Here is a 26,326-nt window from a genome sequence, read left to right as displayed (position 1 = left end):
CTTTTGTTTTATTTATTTTATTTTTTTAGGTGTAGATGGACACAACACAATGCCTTTATTTTTATGTGGTGCTGAGGATCGAACCCGGGTCCTGTGCGTGCTAGGCGAGCGCTCTACCTCTGAGCCACAATCCCAGCCCCATTCCTTATTTATAATAGTCATAATATCACCTACTAATCCACAGGAGTTGCTGAGAAAATTAAGTTGAGAGACTGTAGCCCAAAGTGGCTAATACTGTACCTAACACAAAGTAGATGACTAATACATATTCAATAAGCTAATTCCTTAGTTTGACATTCAAGGTTTTCCTAATCTGGCCTAATTCTTCCCTGTCTTCTTCCCAACTAGTCTCCTTGCCTCAGATTTATTTTCTTGAAATTCATCCTCCATGTGGTCATCAATGAGTCCCTAAAACACAAACCAGGCACCATTCTTTTTAGAAACACTATAATCATTCCCCATACCAAATCAATGAAATTCAAGAGTTTTATAGGAAGAACACTGGGTGCATGTGATCTGGTTTTCACTCTCATGCTTCTGCTGGTCCTGTACTCTCACTTCACATCCCATCAACACAGAACTTGGGTGGTTCCCCAAACACTCCATTACTATGCATGCCTCCTAGCCTTTGAACATGCTTTTCCAGGTCCCTAAACACAACACCCAATGTCTACTTGTTCTTCTGACAGTGTCTCTCTGACCCCTCATCCTCACCAGCCCTCTGTCTACTCATTACTCTGATATACTTTTATTTCCAATTTGTTTTGTTATATCATGTTTATCTTCCTCACTGATAAGGATGTCAAAGATCACAACTTCTGCCACCTCTTAACATGGTATATAGTGACAGGTACCTTAATATGTATTTTTAGAACCAGAAAACATACCTTTCTACATCTCTACTCCAACTGACCTGTTGCATTCACTATCTCTACAACACATTCCAACACTCAGAGGATCTACTCTTTTCTATATTAATCCAAACTCTGTCTAGATTTTAAACAAGATGGGATGATGCATGCTTGTAGTTCTGGCTACAAAGGAGGCTGAGGCAGGAGGATACCTTGAGCCCAAGAGTTTGAGGCCAACCTGGGCCACACAGCAAGATCCTGTCTTAAAAAAAAACAACAAAATATGCACATTCAAACTCTATCTAGTTTGTGGGACTCGGGGATAGCCCAGTGGTAGAGCACTTACCTAGCATGAATGAGGCTACTTAGTAGAGCATTTACCTAGCATGAATGCTGGGTTTGATCCCCAGCACCATCAAAGAAAGGAACAAAGGAAGAAAGAAAAGAAAAAAAATTCAATCCAGCTTTTAAGACCCTGTTGCCTATCAAAATCCTTCCTCCTCCAAGAAGCCTCCCCCAATGTCACAGCACATAATAATATTTCCTCCTACTGGGATCCTCAATTCCTTACTATTTTTATAGTACAACAGAGTGGCCATTAGCACAGATCATGAAGGCAAATTTCCTGCATTCACATCAGAGCCTCATTTCTTAATACCTCTATAACCCTGAGTAAGTCACTTACACAATTTGAGCCTTGATTTCCTCATTTGTAAAATGAGAATAACAATAGCCCTACCTCATGGAGTTGTTGTTAAGATTAAATGAACTAGAACATAGTTAGAACCACACCTGGCACATGATTATTCAATACAAGTTAACCATTAAGATAGTTTTACTCATTTGGCAGTTAATCATGTATTATTCTCTTGACATCTTTAGAACTGCAGTACAACACTATTCTTCATTTTCTAATTATTTAACTTTTCCACTTATTTATATCCAGTTTCCCTCACTAGACTACAAGTTTTAGGAAATTAATGTGACAAATGCTTTTAAGCAAGTGACACATCCTGTAAAAATATCATAGAGAGATTAAAATGGTAGAACTCAGATGAATTCATTCACAAAATGAATAAAGACAGTGCAGAGACACAATTGAATTTAAGCTTTTCTGAGCAAATATTTCTCAAATGATCAGTTGTAGTAAACATCAAATCTTAATTAAACTGGCACCTTAAGCAATGTTATCTTGGTTAATATGAAATAATTTTAATGTTAATCTAAACAAAATACAATTAAATAATATCTTTGGGAAGATTAGATATAAATCTAAACCTGATAATCATAATAAACTCACAGGCAAAGCAATGAATTTTAAAAATATCTGCTATTTTCACCAACCTATGTCATTGTGATAAATCTATTAGGATAAAAAAATTGAGTTTGTCATTTTTACCAAGTTAGTAAGTAAGTAAAAAAATATTTAACTTTCAATTAAGATCAGCAAGTCACAGTAAACTCACACTTTTGAACTCCCTTCACTGCAGGCAATGACAACAATTGAAAGTAAAGACTCTTACCTTTCCTTCCTCAAGGTGAAGCAGGAGGACTTTATCTCCAGGCTTATAATCTTTGAGCAGCTCTGCTGACTTCCAAACTTCCTCAGGATCAGGTATCCAAACCCTAGCAAACTAGAAGAAAAAAAATGCTTATATTAGCAAGTCAATCACTTTATTTATTTATTTATTTTAAAGAGAGAGTGAGAGGGAGAGAGAGAGAGAGAATTTTTAATATTTTATTTTTTAGTTATCGGCAGACACAACATCTCTGTTTGTATGTGGTGCTGAGGATTGAACCCGGGCCACACGCATGCCAGGTGAGCGAGCTACCACTTGAGCCACATCCCCAGCCCAAGTCAATTACTTTATAATAATATACAAAGCATAATAATTATTTATAATTAAATAATTTATGAAAAAAGGAATCATATCCAATATAAATCTTTTTAAATTAGTAAACAAAAAGTTTATTGGCCTCAGTAGCACCACCAACCCCAAATTGTGTAAAAACTTAAGTTCTGAAAAAGTAGGTAAAATTAAAGCTTGACTTTGTTTTATCTAGTAAATACCTTCTGAAATGTAATTTTAGGCAAAAAATTATATACAAAACTTCTTTTCAAAGCTCTGGTGCCATGGCTCTGCCAGTTTCAGTAGCACAGCCATATTTTTATCAGTGTATATACACTTTGAATTTTTTATTGTGGTTTTCATCCTGTGCTTTGCAAAGCCCTGATGATTGCTCAGATATCCTTCAGGTGCCATTATGGTAGGGAGAAGGGTGAGATTGTGGCTTGGAGCCACATTATGTTTTACATACTGAGCATCTGCAATTTTCTTTGAAGAAAGAGTTCTGTTGCTAATAAAACCCTTTTGACAAAAAGATGATTGTTTAGAATTTTGCCCTCATGACTTTTTTAAAAAGCTTGTGAAGTGGTAAAAATGGTAAGTTTGGCCAGAAATACAATTTGGCTCATGTAGCCTCGATCCCATGAAAAAGGCACACTAATCATCAGGGGTTCCTAAGATAGCAAATCTGCAGCCTCAAATAGATACTATCTGGACTTAAGCCAGATGATTACATGATCAATTTTAAGAAAAAGAACAAAATATATTAACGGATATGAATTTTTCAATCACCATATTGAAGAAGCATTTCATGGTTGCTTAGACACTCCAGGAATAAATCTCCCTTTAATACATATGTCTATTAAACCCTAATGCTGATTTTCACAAACAGATGGTGTATGAGAGAAGGACACACTGGATTTCATTGGCAAAGGGAAGATGTAATCATGGCTGACACAGGCTAGACTAAAGCTGATCTCTGGCCTATACTATAGTCTCATTTCATGTAAGTTCACTTCTAGACTTCATTTTTAATAATGACTAGGATGATAATTTACTTGGAACTTCAAGATTAAGAAACATTTGGATTAAGTATATATATTACATATATATTACATATAAGGCTATTTGGATTAAGTATATATATATTACATATAAGGCTATTTCCTGATGAACTGTAATGTGATGGATAGTCTAAGTATGGAGCCCAAAGAAGTTCTGGAAGCTTATAACAAGGCTATTCCTAATTAAAAGAGAAACTTATTTCGTGATGAAATTAAAGACAGGGAAAAGAAAGTGGGTGAACAAAAGTAAAGGAAAATCTGAGAATCCAGAGAATTTAAATTAAATGGCCCTGTAAGAAAAACACTTGAGCATGCCACCATACAGGATATTACATTAAACTCAATACTGACAAGGATTTTCAAGTCTTCCTACTGGGAAGCTTCTGTGGTATAGTGCAGTAGTTTCCAAATTACTATAATCCCATGACTAACAAAAATTTTTTTAAAAAGATCTTTGAGGACTAGCTGGGTACAGTGACACATTCCTGTAAAACCAGCTGTTTGGGAGACTGAGGCAGGAGGATTCCAAGTTTGAGGCCAGACTTGGCAGTTTAGTAGGACAGTCTCAAAATAAAATAAAAGGCTGAGGGGTATAGCTGGGAGAGCACTTGCCTAGCATGTATAAGGTCTTGGGTTCAATTCCTAGTATATACACACATACACACACAGAGGACTGACATAGGGTTATCAAATTTTATTGTGTCAAGTAAGATTACAAAACCAGTAAGTGTTAATGAAGACAGGCTAAGGCCCTTACCCTCTCCAGAGGCAAGGTTTTTAAGTAGAAATCTACAATCTAGTATCATCATCATTTTATAAAATAAAGAACATTTTAACATTAAAACAGTAGGAAAAGTAGACATTAGAGTAGCATACAAATTCCATGCCATGTTCTAGATGGGCCTTTAAGATCTGTTATTTCCTTACCTACTTCATCTTTAAGCTGGAGCCACTGGCCCTTATTTTAGTGCTTTAGGAACACAGGTTTATTCGTGTTCCCAGAGCCTTTCCCTTTGTCTGCAATGTACTTCTCCTAGATCTTATGCATATCTTGTTATGGTTTGGATATAAGGTGCCCCTCAAAAGACTCCATGTTCCTGCAGGAATAACCTCAAGAGGTAAAATGGATTGGTCATGAGAGTCATAATCTAATCAGTCTATCCTAGTTGAATGATCTAACTGGACGGTAACTGTTAATGGGGAGTGACTAGAGGAGGCGTGTCACTGGAGGTGTGCCTTGGAAGGGTTCATCTTCCCTATGACCCCTTCCCTACTTCCCTCTTTCTGCTTCCTGCCACAACGAACAACAAAGCAACAGCAACAAAGCAACATTTCTCTACTACACCCCTTTTGCCATGATGTTTGGCCTCACCTTGGGCCCAGAGGAACACAGGAGTCAGCCCACTGTGGACTATACCTAGGAAACAGAGAGCCAAAATAAACTTTTCTTCCTCTAAGTCGTTCTTCTTCTCCAAGTTGAGATTTTGGTCACAGTGATAAAACCTAACACATGCCTCCTTCTTATTTTTCAGATTTTAGTTCAAATGTAAACCTTGTCAGAGAGGCCTTCCCCAGATCTTTCTAAATTTATCCCAAACACCTCTATCATTTTATATTTTGTTTTCTTCAGAGGTCTTACAACTATCTGAAATTACTTACTGTTATGTTATTGTTTATTTATCTCTCTTTCTTCATTAGAACATAAGCTCTGTGTCTATGTTGTTCAATACTACATCCAGTACTTAGAACAGAATTTGAGACACAGCTAGTGCTTAGTATTCGTTGGAAGAAACTAAGAGTAAAAGGCATCTTCTTCACTTTTATGTAAGTAGTATGGTAAAAAACTGACCCAATTGCTTTATTTTTCTTGTATTTTTAAAGAATTATAAAATTTTTTAATTTGAAGTTTACAAAGAAAGAATACTAAAGTAGATAGGTTGTATGTTCTACCATATTGACCTTGGCCTTTATTTCAGGCAACTGTAAAATAAAGATGACAGCAGTGCTCTTCTCAGGAGTTACAAATTTAGAAACTCTGAGAAAAGCATGAAATAATATATAAGTACAGGATGGGACTGTTACTGAATTTTTTTTCCATGGGAATCAATTCCTAATGTCATACATTAAACGTGTTGCTAAAAATTTGTTTTATAACCTTTCCTTCAGGTACACAGTCCATAAACTGAGCAATATTTGTACATATTACTAAAATCTTATTCATTCAATAAACATTCCTAAGTATTTACTGCTCCTATTCTTACTTTATAAAGTCAGTAATTTTTTAAAACTTTTCTGGAAGAACTTACTAGTTCCAGAAAATATATGACATTAAAAAAATCATGAAATGACCTATTATAATGACTGATGAAAACATAAAAAAGCAAAATGTGACCACCAAGTGACTTTCAAGAAGAGTGACTGACCTGTGCCTAAATTAGAGGAGACTTTAAATCTAGACAGAAGTGTCTTTGTGTTCTGTGTTAGCAAGAAGTCCTAGGTAGGATTTCCACAGTTTTTGCATTAAGGAAGTACTGGATTTCCAAAAATAAGGTGTTAAAAAGACTTATAGATAAGGAGAGCTGGCAAAGCCTTACATACACCAGAGGCAACATAAACACCAAACACTATCTTGATAACAAGTTTTATCTTATCTCTATCTCTTGGGAAAGTATCCAAGGAGAAATAGGCCAGAAACAAGACCATTGTTTCCACTGCCTCTTTGTGGTTCTTTTCCATCTTAACCCATGAGGTCAGTGACAACTATCGCATAATTAGGTCATTTGGGGGTCTATGTCTTAGGTGAAAAGGCAGAGGGAGATCTTAACCTCAACTGCTCCTCCCACTTCCTCTGTAACTTCCAACTCTATTTCTCATTCTTTCTCCAGGCCCCAAAATAAATACACATGGCAGTCCTAGGGGAGGAGTAGGATGAAACTTGTCACATCCATTGTATGCACTATGAGAAAGAAGACAAGGGCCCTAGACCACATTAGAAAGCTAGAAAAGGGACATGGCGATGAGGCAGGAATCAGAAACAGCGTGGACACTTGCCCACTAAGTCTGCCAAGGGGCTTCCTGATGAAACAGAAGCATTTAGGAAAAGAAAACACTGGCCAAATCCAAAGATAGTGGACACAGACCCCCTCAACAGGATAAGGGAAAAGTCCTTTTTGTGTAACTCAACTGTCTTAATTACCTAGTGAAGGTTTTCTTGCAGTGTTCTCCATTTGCCTCACATTACTTATACTCCTCTCCACACATACTACTCTAGAATTAGTCTCTCACTATTTTGTGACAGTCCCTCAAATATTTCACACATAATTCCGCAGACCTTATTTATCTACCTCCCACATTAGACTATCAACTCCTTCAAAGTCATCCTGGGTCCCCTCTATGGTTGGCCAAGTTCTTTGCCCACAGTTTATGGGTAGCACATACATGTTGATTTTAAGACCAAGACAGGGTAAGGAAAGGAAAAGAGATGAGAAAGCTGGGATGAAAGGCAACAAAGGCAAACTATGCAGGCTTAGCTGAGGATTTTTCCTGAAGTTGCTCCAGGGTTTAAGACCACAAAGTGTGGTTGAGAGAGGACATGAGTCAAAAACTTAGAGAGATTCATGAAGTAGTATGTAAAGAAAGTAAACAGTGATGCAGGAACTGATGGGAAAGGGGAAAAAAAGGTTTGGGATTTGAGATACATATATGATTAAGGACAAAAACCAAAACAAGGGCTGGGGATGTGGCTCAAGCGGTAGCGTGCTCGCCTGGCATGCGTGCGGCCTGGGTTCGATCCTCAGCACCACATACAAAAAGATGTTGTGTCTGCCGAAAACTAAAAAAAAATTCTCTCTCTCTCTCTCTCTTAAAAAAACAAAACAAATGAAAACATTGTAGGAGATGATGAAATAAGAAAAAAGCTTAAAATAGATACAATTCAAATGTAACAAAATATGAATCACTTGATTAAAATGAAACAACAAATTAACCAACCACTCAGTCAGAAATGAGAGTAAAACAAAATAGAAGGGCTAAATTCTAATAAGTTAAAATTGGAGAAAATAATGCTGGCACAGATTTAAGTTGCATAAGAGCTTGCAAGTAAAATACATGTCATCTATCTTCCCACAATACAATTTAATGAGGCCTACCAATCAGTGGTGAAGCAATTCTGACAAAGCCTGATGGATGAGCACTGGAAAGGCAGGTTCAGGGAGCATAGTTGCCTGGGACGCACCAGAGAGGGCTACAAATAGGGCCAGCTTACTCTCAGACCATCTCAGGGGTTATGCCCCTCCCTGCACACTTAAGGAGGCACCAGTCATCTTTCATTTTGTGTCCTTACACAATGACAATACTCTAGAGGTCCTCAATTAATGTAGTTGACTCACTGGAAGTTTTTCTAACTCTCATTTTTTCAGTCAAGAAACCGTGAGGTATACACACCAAAAGCAGTTGTTTCTGATGCCTCAAACACTTCGGGAACAAAACTGACAGTACTAAGAGGGAACTGACCAGCCCTTAAATCACAAAGAATCAGACCCATGTAATTCTATCTTCTCCCCTAAATTCCTATATACTTTATTTGCTTTTCATATACTACGTGTGCGCTTCCATCTGAGCTTCCTTAAATCATGAACTGTTGAGTCGCTCATAATCTGCCCTCATTCAATCTGCCCTCATTCACAATCCCATTATGAGTGTTTGCAAAAAATTAATCCTGTATGTACCAACTTGAACAAGGCTTCTATGAAAACTAAGTGTCCCTCTGGGCTATGAACTAAAGCAAGAGGAAACCTGACTCATCATCAACACCCCTTCCACTGAAACCTGATGTTAACATTGATACTGCATATGATTACTAAGTAATTCATATAATCCTTACAGCATGTTTTTGGTGTAAAATATTCAGGAACTACCACTCTAAAAACATAATTGGCTTTCCAGAGTAAAGGAAACAAAAATTATTAAAGAAATTAGAAAAATCTAAAAAGTTGTCAACCTTAGTTATTGTAAATTTTTAAAATTTATTATGAGATCCCCTCCAGATATGAGAACATGAGAGTATGTTTGTGTATAATGAACTTTCCATATGCCCACCACTTAGGTTCAGAAATCAAACACTACTAATAAAACTGAAACCCTTGATAAAATATTCTCTTAACATTTCATCCCCCCTCCCATCATTTTTATTCAATACTAGTATTCTCCAGTCATGTCAAATTTGGGGTGCTGTACCCTGAATAAGCAGTGCTGCCTCATACTATTATGCTTTTGCTTTAGTTATTTCCTCCATATGGAACACTATCCCTTCCCTTTTGAGCAAATAGAATCCTTTTTATCCTGTGTTTAAATGCCACCCTTTCTAAGAAGCCCTTCCTTACTCCCATCACTTGTCACTCCATTCTCAATATCTCTATCACCTCTTACAATCTTCTGCTAGAATCCTTATACCACTATCTGATGACTTTGGGTGTTCATCACCAGAGACTAAGAGCTACTTGAGAGGAGGGCGATGTCTTTCTTTGCCTTTGTCTCTATGGCACTTAACACAGGACTTGCCCACAGTAACTTTTCAATGAACTTTCGTCATATGTACATTTTGGGCCTTTATGTTCTTGAACATTACTCTATAAAACAAGGGAGGTTAAAAGAATTACTGGTCTTTCCCAATCCTTCCCAAATCTTCTGAAAGGATCTGTAATTTCCAGAAGCAGAGAAAGATGCACTAAGTGCTAGATGTTGAGTTATATAGGAAATGTTGGTACGACTGAAGGAAAAAGAGCCAGGCCTGTAGGAAACAAAACTAATGAAACATCCCTTCCCCCCTCCCCCACAAAAACCACACCTCTATCCTTTCATAATTCAAGTGTATAGAGTGGAAACCTCCAGAACAGTGATTCAGTCCCACCCCTAACTGATCACAAATTACTCAGAAGGCAGAGAAATGTCACTACCCCCCTCCGCCAGCAATCTCTCCAGGAGCAAGGGAAGAACAGATGGGAAATCCAAAAGGTCTAAACAAAATGAGGGGGTCACACAAAAGTGGGAGGGAGAACAAGTGTTAGTGGGTATAGAATACATGGTGCATTCTGGGTAGGGATATAAGTGAGAGCAAAAGTATACTATGCATAAACTTCCCAGAATTGTTGATGAACTAAATCATAATCAACACTGGATTTATCACAGGTTCATAAGGAATGAGAACTAGCATTTCTTGAGCATCTTCTGTGTGTCAGCAGAGGCCCAGGTATTTTACACGTAAGATTTCATTCAAATCATCACAAGAACTCCATTACCTCATTTTAATAGATATTGAAGTTTAGACCTTACACAGGTAGAAAAGGAGTTGAAACATATCTACTCTAAAAAGCCATGTTTTTTCTACTCAACACTTCCCCCTTGTTTGAACAGTATATTTCACTATAAAGAAACTCCTCTCTTCCACTCTACAATTGCTCCTCTTGGTATCACAAGGAAAATGGCTATTAAACAGGTCCACATCATTGGACAAACCATAAGAATGTCCTATCTAACAATGTGTCGAAATCATACCAATGGCCTGGCATCCACCCTGCAGTATTTCAACTGGCTAAAAGTACAGAATAAGGATTTACCAAAAACAATGTTATGGAATAACAGCAAGAAACTCTCTGAGGATGCTAAGGATACTAATAATTGGATGATTCCTGATTCCTGAACTCTCTAAATGATTACAATAAGGGGGCTGATTCTAGATTTTTGGTAACCAGAAGTTACCTTGCAAGTAGTATGAAATGTGCATGGTTTAAAAGTGAAACAAGTTTGCCAGTCATGGTGGTGCACACCTGTAATCCCAGTGTTCTAGTTTTAGATTTGTGATGTCTCCCAAAACCACATGTGTGAGACTATGCAAGAAAGTTTGAGATTAAATGATTGAGTTATGAGAGCCTAAGCCTAATCAGTGAATTATCTCACTGATATGGATTAACTGGGTTGTAACTGTAGGCAGGTAAGGTGTGGCTGGAAGAAAGTCACTGGAGGCATGCCTTTAGGATTTATATTTTTATACCTGGTGAGCAGAGCATATCCTCCCCTCTATTCCCCTCCCCTCCCCTCCCCTCTCCTCTCCTCCCCTACCCTCCCTCTTTCCTTGTTGCCATGTCCTGAGTAGCTTTCCTCTTCCATGTCCTTCCACTGTGATGTTCTGCCTCACTTTGGTCCCAGAGCTAAAGAGTTGGCTGACCACGGACTGACTGAACCTCTGAAACAGTGAGTTCCAAATAAACTTTTCCTCCTATACATTATTCTTGTCAGGTCTTTTGGTCACAGCAATGCACAAGCTAACATATTCAGTGACTGGGAAGGCTGAGGCAAGAGGATTGCAAATTTGAGGTCAGCTCCCAAAACTTAGTGAGACCCTGTCTCAAAATAAGAAGAATGTAGCTCAATGGTAAAACATTCCTGGGTTCAATCTCCAGTATTGAAAAAAAAAAAATTAAAAGTACATAAGTAAATAAATAAAAGTGAATCAAGTTCAAGTCAACTTCCAATAGGCACTGAAATTATTTTAATGAATGTTTTATCACATTAAGATAGAAAAAAATTAGATAAATTTTATTTTTCTAGAATTTTACTGTGAGACAATAGAGCTTTGGAATTAATATTTTTAGACACGAGTTCTTTAATATTTCTATAAAGATTAGTTTTGGAACTAAGTCTCACTTTATAAGAACAGCATTGGGGCTGGGATTGTGGTTTAGCAGTAGAGCACTTGCCTAGCATATGTGAGGCACTGGGTTAAATCTTCAGCACTGCATATGAGTAAATAAAAATTTAAAAAAAAAAAGGGAAAAACAGCATTAATGTGAACATTTTAAAAATTTACTATTTCCATCTGCAATTAGCTAGTGGTATTTGAATATAAATTCCAAATTTCTAAATAAATAAAATAATCAAAGGTACAACAGAATTACCAAAAAAAAAAGAAAGAAACCATATTGATCATGTTTATCACAGGGCTTTATTTAATCAGAATGCATAAACTTTCCTTAATTTTTGCAATATGGTTTATAATTATCATTAAAGAAGTCCATCATTCACCAAAAAGTCTGAAAGAGGCTAAATAACAACCCAAAGTCACTCCGCTAATAAATGACAGAAGCAGGATTCAAACCCAAGATGATCTCTGACTTCAAAATTGTTAAGACATTTAAGAAAAAGTTAAAAAAAAATCCCAATGAGTCATTTTCTACTGACTGAGACCTAGGCTGTCCAATTAAGCAAACCAACTCACACTTTCCTACCATTTTCAACACTTGTTGCTAACTTAGGGAAAAATATATACAATGCTGATCATATTAAATATGCACAGCTCTCAATATATAGATGTCTTCCTCCCACTTAGAATATCTACCACCTGATAAATGAGTTAGATATAAAAGAAATCATGGGTAATTTTTTAAAAACATAGAATACATTAACATGTTATATTTGAAAGAATCATGGAATTAAACATTAAATAAAACATACATTATATGAGGCAACATAGATAAGATGCTCAAAGCAGTGCCTGGCAAATAATAGGCAGGCACCAGTATGTAGTTCACTTCTGTACATAGCAGGTTGTGTTGGTTCCCAGCTTTTGGAACAGACATTTCTAGGCTAAGATCACAGTCTGCTATACGTTGGAGCATATTACATGTCTTTCATGACCTGACTCCCTGCTAGCTTCTCCAGTCTCATCTTTAACCTCTTCTGACCTTCCACTCAACCCTGTAACAACTTCAAAGAGCAATTGTTTCCTCCATACCTGTCTCATTTACTCATGTGGTCTCCAAACACAGCAAACTTTTTGCCTATGTGTCCTTCATGGTGCTTCTGAGACACCCCATTCTCACGGTTCCTATCTGCTTCTCAAAATCACTTCTTTTTAAAAATGATCAAGAATATGAAGAAAGAGCCTATAGAATAGGAGAGAAATCTTTGCCAGTTGCTCCTCTGACAGGGATTAATATCCAGAATATATATATTCTGAAGGCTAAAAACATAAGAAAAAACAAATAACCTAATAATTAAATGGGCAAAAACTAAACAGACATTTCTCAAAAGAAGAAACAGATGGCTAACAAATATATAAAACAATTTTCAACATCTCTGACAATCAGGGAAATGCATATCAAAACTACAATAAGATTTCATCTTATTTCTGTCAGAATGGCAGTTATTAATAACACAAATAGTAAATGCTGGCAAGAATGTGGGAAGAAAGGTACTCATATACCTAGGTGTTGTACTAACTGGCAGACCAACCACTCTAGAAAGCAATACGGAGGTTACTCAAAAACCTAGAAATGGAACCACTATATGACCCAACTATTCTACTCCAGGTATTTATCCAAAAGAACTAAAATCAGCATGTTATAGTGATTCAGCCATTTCAATATTTACAGTAGAATAAGTCACAATAGTCAATTATGGAATCAGTCCAGATGACCATCAATAGATGAATGGATCAAGAAAATGTGGTATATGTATACAATGGAATTTTACTGAGCCTTAATGAAGAATAAAATTATGGCATTTGCTGGTCTATGAATGGAAATAGAGAACATTGTGCTAAGTGAAATAAGCCAGACTCATAAAATCAAGGGTTGAATGTTTTTTCTCATATGTGGAAGTTGGAGCAAAATAAGAGAAAGAGGGTGGTGGGGGACTAGATATCATAAATATATAAATATAAGTGGAGGAGAAGAAGGAGATGGAGAGGGAAGGAGGAGGGACAGGAAAAGGGAGGAAATACATATACATATACATATATATATATATATATATATATATATATATATATGAAGTACCAATAAAAAACAAACAAGTGAAAGGAAAATCAATTGGTAGAGGAAGGAGAATAGGGGGAAGGGGAAGAGGAGGGAAAGAGTGGGAAAGGGGATTGAGATCAAATTCCATGCACGCATGATTTTGTCAAAATGAACCCAACTACTATATATAATGCTCTAATTTTTTAATTTAATTTTTTAAAAAATCACTCCTTTTCAGTTTCCTGTGCTAGTTCTGACATCTCTATGTTCTCTCTTCTCTTCTAATGTGATATTAAGAACTCATGCTGTAAGACCAAACTGTCTGGGGTTTGTTTCTTACTAATTTTTCTGTGGCTTTTCTGCACCTCAACTCTATAATGAGAGTTATCATTAGGATTAAATAGAACAGTGCTTAGACATAGAGGGCAATAAATGATAATTATTCTTATTAATATTATTATGAAGATTAGATAGCACTGTTGTTATTTTTACATTTATAGTATATCTGACCCACCCTCATTAGTCAAAATGCCAACCCTTGCCAAATTTCTATCTCTAGCCCAAATATTTCTACAGAACTACAGACCCACATAACTGCCTACGATCTCTATGCAGATGTCTCATAGGCATCTTAAATTTAAAAAGCCCAAACAAAACTCTTCTCCCATCTCCTTTTAACTATGTCCTTTTCTGTAGCATCGTTATCTTAGTAATAAGACAGGAACCTCTACCCAACAAGTTAGTTCCCCTTGGGAGAAACTAGTTAGTTTCCCTTAGAAACTAGTGATGCTTAGTACTACCCTCTCCTCTACCCCTGTATCAAATCCATCAGTAAATCCTACCAGCAATGTTTAGCTAGATTTAGTTCCCACCCCATCTCCACAGCTACCACCCAAATCTTACCTATACTCACTCTAGTGCTAAAAATAGCTATCAAGCTTTCCTTCCTGACTCTCTATACAGCAGATGCATTGATCTTTTCAAATAGGAAAATCGGATAATGTCTTACCCTTACTTAAAAACCCTTTATAAGGGCTGGGGTTGTGGCTTAGCAGTAGAGTGCTCGCTCGCCTCTCACATACGAGGCCCTGGGTTTGATCCTCAACACCACATAAAAATAAATAAAATACAGGTATTGTGTCCAACTACAACTAAAAAATAAATATTAAAAAACCCTAAACCCTTTATAACTTGGTATAAAACATTTGTATAACCCCCTAGAGCTCTGCATTATTTGGCAACTGCCTTTATAAGGCTGCTGCTGCTTCTTTTTTTTTTTTTCTACTGGGGATTGAACCCAAGGGCCCTTTATCACTGAGTTACATCCTCAGTCCTTTTTTATTGTGGGATAGGGTCTCACTCAGTTACTGAGGCTGGCCTCCAACTTGCAATCCTCTGCTCAGTCCCCAACTCAGTGGGATTACAGGTGAGCACCACTGTGCCTTTCCATGCAGAAGGTCTTGAACCAGGCTCATCTCATGATATTCCCCACTACCCAGTGCTTAGCCCCCTCTCTGCCCAACCAAGGATCATCTATACTGATTTTCCCTTAGCTACTTGAACAACCCATGCTACCTTAAGCTTCAAAACTATCTCTTGCCCAACTGAATTCAAGTATTCTTCACATTTTAATCTTGAATATCTGTTACTTGGAAAGCCTTTCCCTGACCTTTGCATCTAAATTAAGTGACCTCCCCACTCCTCACCATTATATTTTCTCATATAACCCTGTACTTTTTCTTTACTATAAAAACCACGAAAATAGGAATTATATCTGCTTTGCTCAAAACTAATGCCCAGGGGCTGGGGAAGTAGTTCAGAGGTAAGGTACTTTCCTAGCATGCATGAGGCTCTGGTTTGGTCCCCAGCACCACCCCCTCCACACACACACACACACACCAAAAAAAAAACAGAAACAACTGATACCCAGGGCTCAACACAGAATCCGATCTTAGTAGGTCCCAAATAATTACCTATTGAATCAAGGGATGTCCTAGTCATCAAATCAGACATCATCAATCAAAAGAAACATTTCCAATGTGCAAAAATAATGTGAATCTGAGACTTGAGTCAATACAACATATCACTACGGTACACATTGTTCCTAACCTCATCTCTGACTCTATTTTATGTCTTTGACGATTTGTTTTCTTCCCTTCTACTCTTTAAATGTTTAAGATAACCTGTGTGGGCTGGGATTGTGGCTCCCAGGTAGAGTGCTCGCCTAGCATGGGCAGGGCCCTGGGTTCAATCCTCAGCACCACATAAAAATAAATGAATGGAATAAAGGTATTGTGTTGAACTACAACTAAAAAAACAAATATTTAAAAAAAAGATAGTGTCCTGTGGGAGGTCGCCACACCATGTGACCAGCATTTTCCTTTCCTGATCTGTGAGGCTCTGCGGTCACTTTGCGTGATCTGGCCACATCAAAGTGGCCGTAGACGATGGCCCTGATCTTGAAAGTCATAAAAATTTTGCCAAATGTGTCTTCTTGAGTGGGCGTGCCTTCCTACATCCCCAGAGATCGAGTTACCTTACATGTCCTTATAACCCTGTCCCTCTTGACCTTATTTGGATGGAAATTTCTAAAGAATCAAGAGTCCCCCCCACACCACCAATAAAAGACCACTCCTGAGAGTGCTAGCTCTCTCTCTCTCTTGCCAGCCTCTGGTGACATTTCTCACTCTCCCATTTGGGAAGCTTGAGGCTGAGGGCAGAGGAGCCATTCTGGGGCTTGAATTAAAGGTAAATTGTGTGTCTGTGTTTTATTTGGTACCTTAGGAAATTCACTTGAGCGACCCTAGTTTAGCTGCCTGCACTGGTCGGGGGCGGCAGTGTCCTTTCTTTAAAATGGAAGAATTTTTAAAATAAAGCAAGCCATATTTAAAACTCAGTGAAGTGATATACCTCCAGAAAGCCTTCCTTGACCAACAAGTAGGGCCTCCTGCTTATAGTTTCTAAATCATCTGGTTTTTATCCCTATCTATGTAATTGCCATATTCTATTGATTTTTACTTTTAATTTTTTGTAGTTGTAGATGGACAGCAAGTCTTTATTTTATTTGTTTATTTGTATGTGGTACTAAGGATCGAACCCAGTGCCTCACACATGCTAGGCAAGCGTTCTGCCCCAGCCCCTCTACTGATGTTATCTTTCTGTCTCTCCAACTAGACTATGATCTACCTGTGAACAAGATCTGTGGTTTATCCATTGGCATTACCCCCATACCTGGCCCAATACTTAGTAGAGTAAATGTTCTAGAGATGTTGATTGAGTAAATAAACAATTGATGGACAAGCCCTGTGGAGCCAAACTGATTTGATGTGTGAAGGAATACCATAGTGAAACAAAATTAGTCAGAAGAGAATTTAAAATAATTTAATTATCTATCAACTACAAGTATGAATTAAAAACAGCATCCCAGTCAGCCAGGCTGAATAACACAAAGCTGGCAAGCCCAAATGATACAACATTTCATAATAGGAGGATTTCTGAAAGATGGTGAACAGAATATGTGTTAATATAAAGAGCCTCCAGGTTAGAAAAACTTATTTATATTTATATCTTATATACTGATTAGCCCTCTTCACATAGCTTGGGTAGACTTTTGATCAACAGAATCCCCAGAAAAAAAAAAAACTGTTTGAACAAAACCCACAATTTCTACTCTATAGATTAATATTTTTAAATGTATGTATAAGAAGTTAGACTAATAACATAAGATTGCAATCTTCTTATGATATACTGAAAGCCCAACTAGATGTACACTAAGTCCCCAAAAGGCTCCCAGTCACACTAAAGACTGAGGAGAACCACAGAAGTGATGTTAGACCCAATCCAGTTTCTTGACACATATGCACCTTGATCATGGTTACAGTTACTAGAAAACTAAGAATCAGAAATAGATATTAAGGCTATAAAATTATGACTTGGAAATTCCCAAACATGTGAAAAGACCAAAAGTACACTCTGCTTCCCTCAACTGTGACAGCCCTTAGGGGTTAAATGGTATGACTAAATTGATAGGGAAGATCATCTGAATTAGGTGATCAGGGGTTCTCAATAGGACTGAGAAGAACTGACAGGACAATGGGGATCATAACAGAAAAATCAGAATTGATTGCAGTCTATTTTAGGTTGTAAAAATTTCATAGTTCATGAACTAAGGACATTTATTCTTGAGCAAGAGTTAACACCAATTATAAATGCTGAGAGAGTATTTTGAAAGAGAAATGCAGCAAAAACAAGCAGAAGTTCTAAAAGAACTGGTGCCTCAGCCTTTTCTCCAATCAAGCAGCATCCTACAGTGACTTGACCACACCTCTCCTGCTGCTTAAAATGGATTTCTCCGGGCTGGGGATGTGGCTTAAGCGGTAGAGTGCTTGCCTGGCATGCGTGCGGCCCAGGTTCAATCCTCAGCACCACATACAAACAAAGATGTTGTGTCCGCCGATAACTAAAAAATAAATATTAAAAAAAAAAAGAATGGACTTAGGTTTCATTCATAAAATATACATTTAAAATGGATTTCTCTGGAAGTAAGAATTTCATTCTAACAACTGAGGAAAAATATTATTTACTTTAACCCCTATACTAGCTTTTCAGTTAAAAGAATCATTCATGAGTTTATGTATTTTTAAGATGTATAAAAGTAAAATTTTTAAATATTAAAAAATTGTCACATAGAATTGCTTTTATTTTTCACCATTATAAAACCTTTAAGAGAGTTATTTTCCCTGTACTCATTTTTTCCTAATTTTCTTAGACAGTTATTTAAGCTTATGTTATAGATATTTTCACTGGTACTTTTAGTGCTTCATACAAAATTGGCTCTCTTTTTGCTAACTAGGTCTACAGTCCTGATAAAAGCTACTCTAAATTTATTTTCAATCTCTGAGATAATTGGCTATCACTGCATAATAAGTACTTCCTTTTACTTGACCTGTAATTATTTCTTTGAAGCTTCAAAAGATGCCCTCGAGTTTACTTATATAGTGAATAAGTCCATATTGCCCTCTCCAGGCTCTTCATATCCTTCTAAGCTTCCATCAGATAAAAAGTTCAGTCTTCCCAGACAGAAGAGTCTAACTTTTTAGAAGAGTACCTCATATCCTTTTATTCCTTCTAACATTTCTTTTTAAATTCTCTGAATCTCAATTTTCTTATAAAACAAAGTTGCTTAGAAAGCATAGAATATTCAAAGTTAAGAATGTGGGCTCTGGAGTTAGTCAGAGCCAGTGGCTCTAATACTTTTCCCACTGTATGAGTGTGAACAAATTACCCAACTTCCTTCCTCAAAGTTCTCATTCATGCAGCTGGTTAATATATACCTTACAAAGTTTTTACACAGATTAACGAGATGAAGTTTAAATACCAATATATTATGTCATCACTTACCTCATACTAAAGCTAGATTTAAGAACCTCATTATGGTTAATTTGAATTCTTTCACTACATTCTACGAGGAACTGTGATTTGGCCTCACCCACAGGTTTAATATTACCTCATTGGGATTTTTCTCCCTTTATCTGAGCTCCAGTGGTACCAGTCTTCTATTGTGCCTAGAAAACCCCAAACTCTATAACTTCAAAGTCATTGATATGCCCTCTGCCTAGAACATGCTCCTCTCATGCCCCAAATCTTATTAAGGCTAGTTCCTTTTTACTCTTCAGGTCTTAGATTAGATGTGTCCCTCTGGAAAAATCCTCCCTGCCTACCCTACAGATTGTTTGTTTACTTGGGATTATCATATGTCTCCATAGCTGGTCTGAAAGTCCAAGCGGGTGGAGAACATACCAACTCCAAAACCTAGAAAAGTATCTGGTAAGTAGTAGATACTCAGTTAATATATATGTAATACAAGTATTTAGCAAATGTTTAGCTCAAAGTAAAAAACAGATGAGGACCAGGAAGTGAATGACCTCATATGCTATGGTAGGAACTTGGCCTTTATACAACATTAGATAAGGAGTCAAAGGCTTTTAAAGCAGGGTGATGAATGACCAGATATTTCTAATACTCAATTCCATCAGCAATCTTTTCATCATAGTCAAAAAGTACGTTTTGTACAACTTCTGATCTTGATTAGTTGTTCTCTCTCGAGTTATTTGTATACAACTGTCATATTTTGCCTGTAGACATCTAATATACCTATATCTAATATACATATAGTTGCTTCCAAAATGTCATTCATATGAGGCAAATGACATTGCAGTTGAGGCACTAGGAATCAGCTTTATCTAAGTAAAAGGGCCAAGAGGGAAGTTCAGCTGGTATTGCCTAATTAATTATGGAATGGAGTGTTAAATTGGGGGCTCCATGCTGCTTTCTTACAAAGTCATCTTAGCACAACCTCCCACTCTTTTTAAAAGCATCCTTTTAGCTGAATTTTAGCTGGGAAAACCAGCTATATCAGGTACCAAGGTTGTATATTTAGAAGAAATGTTTAAAAGATTTTTAAGAAAAATTTTAAATTTCTGGGTTGCAAAAGATATTATAAGCAAAGTCAAAAATACAAATCTGCCATATATTTATAAGAAATTAATTCCTTCAATGTATAAATAACTCTTACAAATTAATTTTAAAAAGATAAGAAACCAATAGTAAATAAGCAAAACAAACAAACAAAACAGGCAACTAACATAAGTATCACTAAAAATAAACATAAAATGTCCCATCTCACTAACAGACAAATGAAAAATTTAAAGAGAAGGTTGAGTATGATCAATGCACACTGTACGCATGTATGGAAATATCACAGTAAATTCCATTAGTATGTACAATTAATATGTACTAATTTTTAAAAGGATAAAAAAATATAAAAGTTTCACATTGGATTTGGAAAGATTCACAGGATTACTCAGGAGTGGTGGCGCATGCTGGTAATCCTAACCAAGGGAGGAGGATCACAAACTCAAGGCCAGAGCCAACAATTTGGCGAGACCCTTTCTCAAAATAAAAAATAAAAAGGTCTGGGGGTATAGGTCAGTGCTAAAGCACCCCTAGGTTCAATCCCAGTACTGAAAAAAAAAATTAACAGAATTGATAATAATCTGTGCTAGGAAGAAAATGGACAATAAGGCCTAAACAATTACTGATAAAAGAACTGGCTTTACTTTTCACCAAGAAAAAAGTATAAGCATGTGGTTATGCATTTTAGGCATATTTTCTATGTTGATTTTGTTAGTAAAAACAGAAAATAATCAGAACTATTCTGCATTGGTAGAATAAGAATATAACTCAGTCAGCAAAAACACAGCTCACTCAGCATGACACTTGGAAACTCAGGCATAATAAAGAGGAAGTATTTGGATAGTTTTGATATTCTTGCGACCACAAGAGAGAGGAACTGGAATGGTGTCTGCACAAAAGACACAGGTTGAGATCATACGGAAAAGGATAAAAGAAGAATGCTTATTCTTTGATCTTAAGAACTTCTTAGACACAGTAGACATCTCTCTTTTCTCTCACTGGTCTAGACATAACCAACATAAAAAACAAGTATCTGATTCTGCCTGTTCTTCCTCATGGCATCACATGGAAGAAACCCTGAAATGGGAGGCAAAAGAACTATCACTGGTGAGTTTTGTTTGTTTTGTAATGGAATTTGGGTCGTTTTCTGTTGCTGAAGAGGGCAGAGGTTACCCAGAGCTGAAAGAAAGAGAAGTCAACATAATTTATACAGTTAACAACTCCATTTTGAGAGATTCCTTGGAAATCTGGGAATGAAACCACCATTTGACCCAGCTATCCCTCCCCTCGGTCTATACCCCAAAGACTTGAAAACAGCATATTACAGGGACACAGCCATATCAACGTTTATAGCAGCACAATTCACAATAGCTAAACTGTGGAGCCAACCAAGATGCCCTTCAATGGATGAATGGATTAAAAAAATGTGGCACATATATACACAATGGAATTTTACTCAGCAATAAAAGAGAATAAAATCATGGCATTTGTGTAAATGTATGGAGGTGGAGAAGATAATGCTAAATTAGCCAATCCAAAAAAAAAAAAAAAAATACCGAAATGTTTTCTCTGATATAAGGAGGCTGACTCATAGTCAGGTAGGGAGGGCGAGCATGGGAGGAATAGATGAATTCTAGATAGGGCAGAGGGGTAGGAAAGAAAGGGAGGGGGCAGGGGATTAGCAAGGATGGTGGAATTTGATGGACATCATTATCCAAAGTACATGTATGAAGACATGAATTGGTGTCAACATACTTTATATACAAGCAGAGATATGAAGAATTGTGCTATATATGTGTAATAAGAATTGTAATGCATTCCCCTGTCATTTATTTTTTTTAAATCAATAAAAAATAATTAATTAATTAATTTTTTTTTTAAAAAACTCCATTTTGAATGTATTGAAACACATCGGAATTCTGAGCCCCAGTAGGTTTTTACTAAGGATAAGAAAAGAGCCAGGCACAGTGATGCATCTGTTATTCCAGTGACTCAGGAGGCTGAGGCAGGAGGATCACCAGTTCAAGGCTAGCCTCAGCAATTTAGGCCATAAGTAACTTAGCAAGACCCTGTCTTAAAATAAAAAATTAAAAGGGCTGGGGATGTCGCTCAGTGGTTAAACACCCTTGGATTCAATCCCTGGTACAAAAAAAAAAAAAAAAAGACAAAAAAACTGAAGCAATGAAGATAATAAGGGATGCAGATGTCATAACTACTGTCTATAAATTAACTTATAAACAGTAGTTCTTTTTTATTACTTGTAGTGCTTTTTATTATCAGATAAAAAGTATATAAATAAATATGTAAAAGTTTATAAACTTTTCGGGCTGGGGCTATAGATCAGTTGGTAGAGTGCTTGCCTTGCATGCACAAGGCCCTGGGTTTGATTTCCAGCACAAAAATCAATCAATCATTCACACATAAATTCTAAAACATTTTCATCATATTCACATTTTAAAAAACTCAACAAGGCAAAATTAATCCTTTTCATATCTCTAACACTGATTTTCTGTTCATACTGAGCTAGGCATGGTGGTGAATGCCTGTAGACCCAGCTACTCAGGAAGCTGAGGCAGGAGGATCACTCAAGCCCAGGAGTTTGAAAACAGCCAGGGCAAAACAGCAAGAGACAATTTCTTTTTCTTTCTTTCTTTCTTTCTTTTTTTTAAAAATACTTTTCTTTGTTGTAAATGGATACAATGACTTTATTTTATTTATTTATTTATTTTTATGTGGCGCTGAGGTTTGAACCCAGTGCCTCACAAGTGCTAGGCAAGCACTCTATCACTGAACCACAACCCCAGCCCATGATCCAATTTCTTAAACAGAAAAAAGTTAAGACTGTGGTGAATGACAAGAGTTATATGGGAACTCTGAATACTTTCTGCTTAATTTTGCTGTGGACTTAAAAGTACTCTAAAAATATAGTATATTTTTTTAAAAAGTGAAAATAGTCCATTAGTATAGATGTAACAGTTTAAGAATAAAAGCCTGAGGCCCAGGTCCCTAATCCTTTAGCCCTAAATTGTGACTCTTGCCCCTGATGCTCCTGGACCACTAACTTACGTGTTCTCTATCCATCCAGGTATTTAACAGCTTTTATGATTCGGCTCCTATGATTTCAAGGAGATAAAACTCACTTAAGCTCACTAAAGAGAAGCTCATTCTTTCTTAGGGAGTAGAGGTGGGGTCCTGGGGATTGAACTCAAGAGCACTCAACCACTGAGCCACATACCCAGCCCTATTTTGTATTTTATTTAGAGACAGAGTCTCACTGAGTTGTTTAGCACCTTGCTTTTGCTGAGGCTAGCTTTGAACTCGTGATCCTATAAAAAACTGCCTCAGCCTCCCAAGCTGCTGGGATTACAAGCCACCGCACCCAGCGAGAAGCTCATTCTTGAGCAGGACAACATAGGGAAAATAAATGGATAAGAAACCAGAGAAGGACCAAATCTCACAGAGGCAAAAATGAAGCACAGTGTTGTATACAAGGCAGGCCCAGGAAGTTAAGCAGTATGAATCTGTATGCTTTCTGATGTACCACTGCTAATGGGGTCATTTGTGTCAGTGTGTCTACATCACTCTTCTTTGGCTTATCTTCTCTATAATCCTCAATTGCAATTCCCCAAACAGAATATCTGAATGGCTCAGTTAAAAACTTTTACCTCTGTAGTTGGGGCTATAGCTCAGTCTGGCTTGTGGGGTAGCTATGGTAGAACACACACACATGCACATATACCCCCTTTTGTTCAAGTAGTCAGGGAGGGTAGATATTTAGATATTTAGATATTTATATTTTGGATATTTAGAGGAAAATGTTTTTGCCCTTGTAGTTCTTTTTACCAGAAAAAAAGTAAGACGTAAAATCAATACTAATTTTAACCTTGACCTCTGTTTCAGTGTTATTAGGCTTTTGCAGATCTAAATATTCCAAAGTGATCATTATATGAGATATGAAGGAATATAGAAGTATATTTTTATATTCCTAAATTAACTAAAGAACTTGATGGACAGAACAAAACATTGCAGGTATTTCCTTATTTTCCTAAATATTTTCTGATTTCAATACTAACTTTTTAAATTGCATACATTATTCTTTTGAGTCATCATAAAAAGCAGAGACAAAAAGGTAAATAATTAAAGAACTGAACAGTTATAGGTGGTACCTAAGTCACAATAAATGATTTTTCTAGTAAGTCTTCAAATGATACTGGAGTTTCTTAGAGTTTAATATTCTTCCTCTACTAATTATCTGTAAATCACAGAAAACTAATCTTTAAAAGGAAACTAAGAGTGGAAAAATGTCAGATGATGAATCATTTCTAATGTCAAAATGGTTAAGCATATTAAATTTGAACAATATAGAGCATATATAAATACCATTGAAATTATGGAGACAGATTCTTAGAAGGTGTAAATTTTCTGTCACATGAGTTAAGGCATGCCAAAAAGAAGTCAGATGATTTCTACATGAGAACTCTGATTAGATCATGAGATGCTGAATTCTAGAATAATAAGTTCTTTAAAAAAAAAAGTAACCCTAGCAGGACCAACCAATGTTATTAAAATGAAATAAAAGCAAATCACCATTACCTTTATGCTTTTTTCTTTTTCTTTTTAGATTTATTAAGTAACCTTTTATATGGATATTAACTATGCATGTTTCTTCTATACTAATATAATTTTACTCATCATAGACAGGAAGAGGAGTAAGTTTTAGGTGAGCTATTAAAAACAAAAACAACACACAATAAAACACCTAAAACATTAACAATATGGAAAGCATTTCCAAGGAATATGGAGATTCCTTGGAAATCTAGGAATGGAACCACCATTTGACCCAGCTATCCCTCTCCTCGGTCTATACCCCAAAGACTTGAAAACAGCAAACTACAGGGACACAGCCACATCAATGTTTATAGCAGCACAATTCACAACAGCTAAACTGTGGCGCCAACCTAGATGCCCTTCAGTGGATAAATGGATTAAAAAAAAATGTGGCACATATATACACAATGGAATTTTACTCAGCATTAAAAGAGAATAAAATCATGACATTTGCAGGTAAGTGGATGGAGGTGGAGAAGATAAAGCTAAGTGAAGTTAGCCAATCCCCAAAAAACAAATACCAAATGTTTTCTCTGATATAAGGAGGCTGACTCATAGTGGGGTAGGGAGGGGAAGCATGAGAGGAACAGATGAAATCTAGATGGGGTGAAGGGGTGGGAGGGAAAGGGAGGGGACAGGGGATTAGCAAGGATGGTGGAATGTGATGGACATCATTATCCAAAGTACATGTATAAAGAAAACAAATTGGTGTCAACATACTTTATATACAAGCAGAGATATGAAAAATTGTGCTGTATATGTGTAACAAGGATTGTAATGCATTCCACTGTCATTTATTTTTTTAAAAATCAATTTAAAAATTTTTTAAAAAAGAGAAATGGGGACCCATTCAAATGGCCAAGCATGTACACCTGACCATCAGAATGCCACTGGAGTCATCCGATGCTTGCAATTGAGGTTTTGTGGAAGATTCCTCACAGAGATACGCCCATCCCTTAGTCAAGTTTGGAATGGGAACATAAGGGTTGTAGGCTTTCCTAAGAAAGTAATAAATTAGTACTTGTGTTATATATGATTGATTCTTAAATATTCTTTTCAGATATGAGTTGTTTACTCAGTATTTTAAATTCAGGAGATCTCAGGAGAAATAAGTAATCAATATTAAGAAATAAGTAATATAATATTAAGAAATAAGCAACTAGTAGAAATAAGTAATAAATATGATATAAAACTATTTACCTGGGAATGTATGGACCAGTGTGCTAACATCAATTTTATACTATGACTTTTCCTGGTTTCAGTTTTCAGTATCCTTGGTCAATTGAAGAAACCAGCTTACTTGTATGGCAATAGCTCCTGACTCACCTCACCCATACTTCCCATTTACCAAACTGCTTTACATCAAACAGCCTATCTACTGACAGCCCTCCCACTTTGAGTTATAGCAGTATTAAATAATTAGGCAATATAAATCAAGAAGAAAACTTTATAATCTGGATGAGATCTAATCATCTTTCATCTTAACAATCATATATTTGTGAATTTTTAACTTCTAAACAGTACTTCTACAGCAAAAAGTCCCCCACTTATTGCACTTTATTAAATTCTCCAGAGGGTGGAAAAGAAAGAATAATGTAATAGGTGATGCTCTTATTATACAGTATCACCATAATTCAAAGGGAAGAGACATAATAAAAAAAGAAAAAGAAAATAAACATTTTTATAAT

At 36.5% G+C, this 26,326-nt stretch overlaps 1 protein-coding gene across 1 annotated transcript in view; it reads right to left on the bottom strand.

The window, feature by feature from the left end:
• Positions 1-25,973, bottom strand: part of Myo5a (myosin VA) — a 163,636-nt gene extending 137,663 nt beyond the window's left edge. Inside the window, exons 1-2 of the mRNA XM_048793247.1 lie at positions 25,965-25,973; positions 2,375-2,485 (exon numbers count right to left, since the gene is read on the bottom strand). Coding sequence (XP_048649204.1) covers positions 2,375-2,485; positions 25,965-25,973 — 120 coding nt within the window. The remainder of the gene's footprint in view (positions 1-2,374; positions 2,486-25,964) is intronic.
• Positions 25,974-26,326: the final 353 nt, after the last annotated feature.

Source organism: Marmota marmota, unplaced genomic scaffold (genome assembly GCF_001458135.2).
Source record: "Marmota marmota marmota unplaced genomic scaffold, marMar, whole genome shotgun sequence".
NCBI classification, from domain to species: Eukaryota; Metazoa; Chordata; class Mammalia; order Rodentia; family Sciuridae; genus Marmota; species Marmota marmota.
Note: the sequence above shows the minus strand (reverse complement) of the source record. Positions and strands in the feature narration are given on the sequence as shown.